The sequence below is a fragment of the Scyliorhinus torazame genome, chromosome 17 (assembly GCF_047496885.1).
Source record: "Scyliorhinus torazame isolate Kashiwa2021f chromosome 17, sScyTor2.1, whole genome shotgun sequence".
Taxonomy (NCBI): domain Eukaryota; kingdom Metazoa; phylum Chordata; class Chondrichthyes; order Carcharhiniformes; family Scyliorhinidae; genus Scyliorhinus; species Scyliorhinus torazame.
The window spans coordinates 10,432,688-10,440,383 of record NC_092723.1 but is presented as its reverse complement, the minus strand read 5'-3'; the positions used below and the strand labels follow the sequence as shown (position 1 = coordinate 10,440,383).

At 43.0% G+C, this 7,696-nt stretch overlaps 1 protein-coding gene across 2 annotated transcripts in view; it reads right to left on the bottom strand.

The window, feature by feature from the left end:
* Positions 1-252: 252 nt before the first annotated feature.
* LOC140393704 (solute carrier family 41 member 1-like) overlaps positions 253-7,696 on the bottom strand; it is a 77,981-nt gene continuing 70,537 nt past the window's right edge. For both annotated transcript variants that reach the window (XM_072480003.1, XM_072480004.1), the window contains exons 10-11: positions 6,533-6,681; positions 253-4,739 (exon numbers count right to left, since the gene is read on the bottom strand). In XM_072480003.1, coding sequence (XP_072336104.1) covers positions 4,554-4,739; positions 6,533-6,681 — 335 coding nt within the window. In that variant the 3' untranslated portion in view covers positions 253-4,553. The remainder of the gene's footprint in view (positions 4,740-6,532; positions 6,682-7,696) is intronic.

Genomic DNA, 7,696 nt, shown 5'->3' with positions numbered 1-7,696 from the left:
CATCTTTGGGTTGTGGGGGCGAAACCCACGCAAACACCGGGAGAACGTGCAAACTCCACACCGACAGTGACCCAGAGCCGGGATTGAACATAGGACCTCGGCGCCATGAGGCAGCAGTGCTAACCACTGCGCCACTGTGATGCCCCGCCCCAGGAGGTTTTAATAATTGTTCAATGCCTAGGTACCGATCGTTAAACGTAGCAGAGTCGGGGGGGGGGGGGGGGGGGGGGTGGAAATAAAATCAAAGATGAATTAAAATAAAAGCAGGTCATCATTGTATGACAGTTTATTTTATCAAATACAGACTCCCAAAACATTCACAACATCTTGGCAAATTAGAATATAAATATTAAATTCGGACATACTATGCAGGAAACTGGATTAGAACACTGAGCACAGCAGGGCTGGATCTGGAAGAAATTTCATTCACTGTACAAGAATGAAGTTGGGACAAAACAAACGCAGTTTGCTCGCGGCTCAAACATTGTAATTGGACCGCACATTTTGCAGATCACATCGCACCGACAAAGTTAAAAGTGCCCAGCCAGAAAAAACATGACAAACTCTTCAGTTAAAGCTTTGATAAATGAAGCGTGACTTTCTCAGGGGAGTTCATCTTAAAACCTACTCAACGATTGCACCGAATACAATTTTTATTTGAGCATTCAGGGAAGCACGGTGGTTAGCGCTGCTGCCTCAGCACCAGGGACCCGGGTTCGATTCTGGCCTCGGGTGACCGGCTGTGTGGAGTCTGCACGTTCTCCCCGTGTCCGAGTGGGTTTCCTCCTTGTGCTCCGGTTTCCTCCCACAGTCCAAAAGATGTGCGGGCGAGGTGGATTGGCAGTGATAAATTGCGCCTCGAGTGACCAGGGATGTGCAGATTAGGTTGTGGGGTTATAGGGATAGGGCAGGGAGGGCGGAGGAGTGGTCCTAGGCAGAGTGCTCTTTCAGAGGGCCAATGCACACTCGGGTTCAGCTACCTTGGGCACCGTGGGGATTCTATGATTTCAACAATTGTGAATTAGCAGATTCAGCGTAGCTGTCCAGATTTTCTTCATAATCAGCAGTCACCAACAAACAGAACAATCACAGAATTAAGTTGGCAATTTTCTCTTTTTTAATATACCAGTCAAAAAGCCAAGGAAGGCGCAAAACAATTAAAAAATATACTCTAGTCTTGCAAAATAAAATAATTAAACCATTCATTTGATAAGTTCACATAAGAGTGCGCAATCATTCATCATATAGATTCAATTAATTCAGAAATATTTAATAACCATCATCAAAACACTTATAGACTGTTACAGAGTGCTTCCAGTCCATTTGCTTGTTGGGAAGGAGATGCCCAGGATCTTCTAATATCATTTTAAAAATACCAAAAAAAGTGAACACTTGACCTTTTCAACATAATTTAAGATTTCTTTCACCCCCAGCGAATGATCACGATTTTGATACATCTGATCCATTATTCCCCAGAACATGGTCTCCGGGTCAATCAGGAACTGGGAATAATATGAACCAATCGTGGCGTGGGCATTGTACATTCTTATGGTCCATGACTTTGATTTCAGTGGAAATCCAAGATGAGCTGCAGCAGGTTCCACACCCAAAAGATGCTTTCAACAAATAAAATGCGTTGAGGTTACTGAGAAGGTTTGGGGTAACCTTAGGGCAATTAGATCAGAGCTTCGCATTTTCTGTGACCCCGTTTATACCAAGATAAGAGCACGGCTGACGGCTCCAGCTTACGATGATAAGCTGTATCTGCACAAACATCAATGAGGAGGCACCCACAATGAAGATTTTAGTGATATTATACAAAGTTGTTCAATGATTTACAAAATTGGGTTACCTTCATATTATTTTAGCTAAAGTTTTTCCCGTTTTTAAGCAGCTTTAAGAGCATACACTGCTTAAAGTCAACACAATATTTCAAATAGGCAGCACGGTAGCACAATGATTAGCACTGTTGCTTCACAGCGTCAGTGCCCCAGGTTCGATTCCCCGCAGGGTCACTGTCTGTGCGGAGTCTGCACATTCTCCCCGTGTCTGCGTGGGTTTCCTCCGGTTTCCCCTCACAATTCCCGAAAGGCGTGCTTGTTAGGTGAATTGGACATTCTAAATTTTCCCACTGTGTACCCGAACAGGTGTCGGAGTGTGGCGACTAGGGGCTGTTCACAGTAATTCCATTGCAGTGTTAATGTCAGTCCATAAATCATAAGTCACAAATCACCCTCTGCATAATTAAAGTCCACATCAAGTGGGGTGGGGGGGGGGGGGGGGGGGGGAGACAAAGAAACTGATTAAAGTCACTGGAGATATCAATGATAAACCATTCCACTGTCTTGTCTCGCCCCAAGTAAAGGTCCATAAACAACACTGTAAATCAGTCATGATAAGAAAGTGGGGAGAAGCGTAAAACTTGTATGTTTGAAATCCCATGGGCTATTCTCTATCTTTCCACGACATGATTAATTCCCCGTTATAAAAAACCTTACAAGCTCTGAAGAAAAGTGCAATATGTTTTTTAAAAAAGGGATAGATTACGGGTTCTGCGTCACAGATCCCTTAAACAATGATGGTGTAGCAGGGGCTGGGATGCGCAGAAATTTATTTGCCTTTGCCAAAACACACTCGGCAATTTCAGACTTACTAAAATTAGCTGCACCATTGCGCAGTCAGGGAGTCAGGATATATTTAATTAAGAATTACAGCTCCTATTGGAAGCAACAGTAATTTTGTGTGGTACAATTTTCTCATGTGACCGACATGCCGAATATAAAGGACTTGGTCCACTGAATGAGTGCAATGATTTGTCAGATTTTAAATAAATCCGATTCAGAAACGCCTCACAAAAAAGGCTGTGTGTGACAATGGGTCCCGGATGGGTCCAGGACAACTAGACATTAGCTGAGTCAGCAATATGGTTGGGATGCCATGGACTTTGGTTTGTTTAAAATGGGAGGGCTCTGCGGCCACCTGTGTACATGAGAAATTAAATAAATTCAGATCAAGCTGCAGGACGTAAGCTGTCACTCATTAAATGCAACTACAGTGAGAACAGCACAATTTTCTTCCCGTGATGGCCAATGGTGATAACTCTGGCTCCAGTCAAACAGGCCTGTTAACATTTTGCTGGCACTTATTGGTTGAATGCTATAAAATGTTCAAAATAATTTCACAACACAAAATGAAACATACCAACCTAAAATTCTACATCTAGACCAGAGCCTGGAGTCCAGCCCAAGGAGGGTGTCACATTATGTTTTTTAAATTTAGAGTACCCAATTATTGTTTTTCCAATTAAGGGGCAATTTAGCGTGGCCAATCCACCGAGCCTGCACATCTTTCGGGTTGTGGGGGTGAAACCCAGGCAGACACGGGGAGAATGTGCAAACTCCACACGGACAGTGACCCAGGGCCGGGATTCGAACCCGGGTCCTCAGCGCCGTAGGAGGCAGTGCTAACCACTGTGCCACCGTGCTGCCCGTCACATTATTTTAATGGCAAAGGAAATCAAACCGTTTTGCAAACTGAACAATGCCTAACACAGGCTCAGCCCACCTAATTTGAGCCGGGCCCACTTTCTGTGCCTAAAGCCCTGGCCGGGGTTAACCAGCTGGCTATTTTCTACTTCGCATTGATTGGGGTTGGGTGCCTTTTAGTAGAGGTATAAGCTTATGCTTAACCATGTAAAGGCAGAACGAAAGCGGTTATATGCATTCGGGAGGGTGGGGGAAAGAGAAAGAAAGAAAGAGAGCTTCTCCATCTACATCAGGCCCATGTTGGACAGCTGGTTAAGTGCGGATGCAAGAAAAATAATTCATTAGGAACACCGATATGATTGTAAGTGTTGTCGACTTCAGAGCTGGCAGCTTCTAACGAACAATAGGCAATAAAAATGTATATTTACATATACACATAACATATATTGTTTATATATAATATACTATATTTTATATAACATATGTTATATATTTTATATTATATTATATATTATATATAAATAAATAAGCTAGATACATTGTTGACCCTTCTTCCACATCCAGCAATGTAGGTGAAGCACACTTATGCCTGCGACACTGATCACGATCAGTGAATTCACAATTGTCCCTTTTTTTTTTAAAAAGTGTAAAATATAGATCCCCACCCTGTTATTCCAGAATAGCCCCCTCAGACGACCAACTGAGACAACAAGATGCCGCAGGAAGATTGTTCTTTGCATTCAAGGAAAACAAAATATATAGTTCTCAAAGTCCAAATAACAGGTTGCACCTCCTAGTACAAAAGAAATTAAACACCGTTAATTCAAATGAGTAGCTTTCAGTTCTGAAGTCAGGTGTCCAGTTTACCAAGTCTTGCCTGGCTGCAGAATCCAGTTTTAATACACGTTGAGATCTCTCCTGGTCGAGCAGTATTTGTAGTCCACGTGGATACGTCCCCATTAGTTGTTTCGCACAAGGGGTTGTACATGAAACACAGTCTTCATAGTGTAAGATTTCATTGAATTGCACTTCATGATTTTAGTCTCCATTTGACGAGGGGCCTTCAGTTTAGTCACCAACATCGGTGTCTCGATCACCAATCAACCAGAGAATGTGGAAGCTGAGCGCCAGGAACCCTGTCCCCAACAGGTCACCCAGTGCCGTCAGATAGGGGATTGAGAAATTATCCGGGTCCATGCCACGCCCCCACATCCAGTGAATCATCCAATCAGCAACATAGAGGAGAATTAGCACCTGTGTTACAACATAAAATCACATGTCCTGTTTCATCAGACCATCAATATTCCTTCTAAAACAGTTTAGCATCTCAGCATCATTCACTTAAGGGCAGTGGGTGTCATGGGCAAGGTCAGCATTTATTACCCATTCCTAATTGCCCATAGATGAGCCACCCCCTTGAACACAACCCAGTAGGTTGCCAGGCCGTTTGAGAGGGCAATTTAGGGTTAATCAAATGGTTTTGGGTCTGAAATCATATATTAAAAATAAAACCGGACAGGCACGTTGGCAGATTTCCTTCCCTACAGGATTTTGAATGATGACTATCCAGTAGTTTCATGGACACCTGTTACTGATCCAAGCTTTCTATTCCAGATTTTATGTAACTCGTTCAATTTAAATTCTCCAGTTGCCATGGTGGGTTTTGAATTCATGGCCTCAGGGTTACTTGTCAAATAACACAACCATTATGCTACCAAATCCATATTCCAGATCTGTCATGTTTACACCACATTGGACCAAAGTTATGTATATTTATAGCAACTAGTCACAAAAGTGGTGATTGTTTCATTTTGAGGGAGGGCTCGCCTAATGGATTAGTATTTATCTCAGCTTTTTATCTTTTATTAAATAAATCTACAGTACCCAATTCTTTTTCTCCCCAATTAAGGGGCAATTTAGCTTGGCCAATTCAACTACCCTGCACATCTTTTTGGGCTGTGGGGGGGTGAGACCCACGCAGACACGGGGAGAATGTGCAAACTCCACAAGGAGAGTGACCCGGGGCCGGGATTGAACCCGGGCCCTCAGCGCCGTGAGGCAACAGTGCTAACCACTGCGCCACCGTGCCGCCCCTTTCTCAGCTATATGTCTATCAGGTTTTGAGCAGGGACAAATACTTAGCCAAAATCTTGCAGTGTCTAGGACAACTCTACCGCAATCATTTTCTTTGGCATTTCCGTAACCAGAGATGACTGAATGTGGACTGCAGTCCACATTCTGCACAAATTAGATCATCAAAACTCTAAATTATGCATCAAAACATTCTCCCTAGAACCTGGTTAGTTCATCTACTTTAATGCATATTCTTGGTTGTAATTTCTAATAATCTCGAGTCCTTAGTTTTCTTATTGAAGCCCAGTAACTTTCTTGATTTGGTTATTTCCTCCCTTTTCTTTCATGTGTGACGTGCAGTCTGAGATTTTCCCCAATTCTCTTCTCTTCCTCCCCTCAGGTGGACCCCTGTCGTTGACGAAGAACTTTGACTTTATTTGCACCTCCCGGACAGGGAATGAAATTTGGGCTGCATCCGAGGTTCGATTCCTGCTGGGTCACTGTCTGGGTGGAGTCTGCACATTCTCCCCGTGTCCGTGTGGGATTCCTCCGGGTGCTCCGGTTTCCTCTCTCAGTCCAAAGATGTGCAGGTTAGGTGGATTGACCATGCTAAATTGCCCTGAGTGTCCGAAAAAGGTTAGGTGGGGTTACTGGGATGGGGTGAATGTGTGGGCTTAGGTAGGGTGCCCTTTCCAAGGGCCGGTACAGGTTCGATGGGCCGAATGGCCTCCTTCTGCACTGTAAATTCTATGATCCAAACACTCGGGCTCAAACTGTGAATTGTTAACTGTGCTAACAAACGGCAGAACCCACATTCTAATGTTTAGTTACTCATAACTGGCTCACCACCAGGCGTAGATTTTAATAGCGCCTGGGATAGTTTGGGGCAACATTCTGAAACAATACTTTTGAAACGTCCACCATCGATAGAACCCGAAAAGATACTTTCAACTGTTAAAAAAAATGCAACGTACTTGTAATAAAGCAGCCATCATGTAGAATGTTATAAATATTGGCGTTAGAGTTGTGTGTCCCCCTTGCATGGAGTTGATGGTGTACAGAAAGACTAGGTGTCCAGGGACAACTAGAAGGAACAAGACCCGAGCCGATCTCGAATTCAAATCTGCAAAAGAATAGAGATACCTGAATCATGGGTACTGTACACACTCAAATACTCCAGTTTCTAATTCTGGATTGAAAGCGAATACAGGTCACCAAAATAAACAGATATAGGGGTGGGAGGAATACATCAGGAAATGCAGTTTGGAGGGAGCTTTACTCTACTTCTGACCAATGCTATTTTCGGCTTGGGAGTCCTTGATTTAACCTAGGTTTAAATGAGTGGTGAAACAGTCTACTGTCTGTTAACAGTTATTCTTTACTGTAGCCATCTCTGAGCAAATGAGGAACTCAGCCTATAAAATAAAATGAAACCAATATTTAAATGACGAACATGTCCAGACACGAACCACAAGAACAAAACGTTGCAATTATTTGAACCACAGGATGAGATTACATCAAAATCCTTCCATAGAAACCAACATCAGAGGTTTTCACTCAATTTCTTGATCTGCGAGATGACTGCCGCTATTATTTATTGGCGCTGTTAAGGCCTCTACCTTGCATCGGTCCTAACATACCCATAAGGTATCTATGTCCTTTTGTTCCCCCAGTTGTGATTGCATTTGGAATTCTGCCCAGCATTAACCATTCCAATTTCATTTAGAATGTTAAGATGTGCTCTCCCTTTTAAAAGGTTAAAAATAAATCAAAGTTTTTCCACTGTCAGTTTGTTTATCACAACCCTATGTTAGTGACCTTTGCTTACTCCTGTAGATACATCGGATCTCGAGACCACTAATATAGAAAAAACATGATATCTTACATTTTGCTGACCTGTGCCTGAGATGATAATGCTGGTTGACTGAGGAGGCATGGGAGAAATAATGGACAAGAGTAATGTCTGGCGTCCATGCTAAAGGATTAGTTAGAATCTGCCCCCAAAATGCTTTAAGCCTTTTCAACAATGTTTGTATGGCACATTTTAAAGTTAGGGACGCAATCTACCAAAGTGTCATCCAAGAACATTTGGCACCAATTTCAGTTCAATAGACTATGATGAAACATGGTGGTCTCGG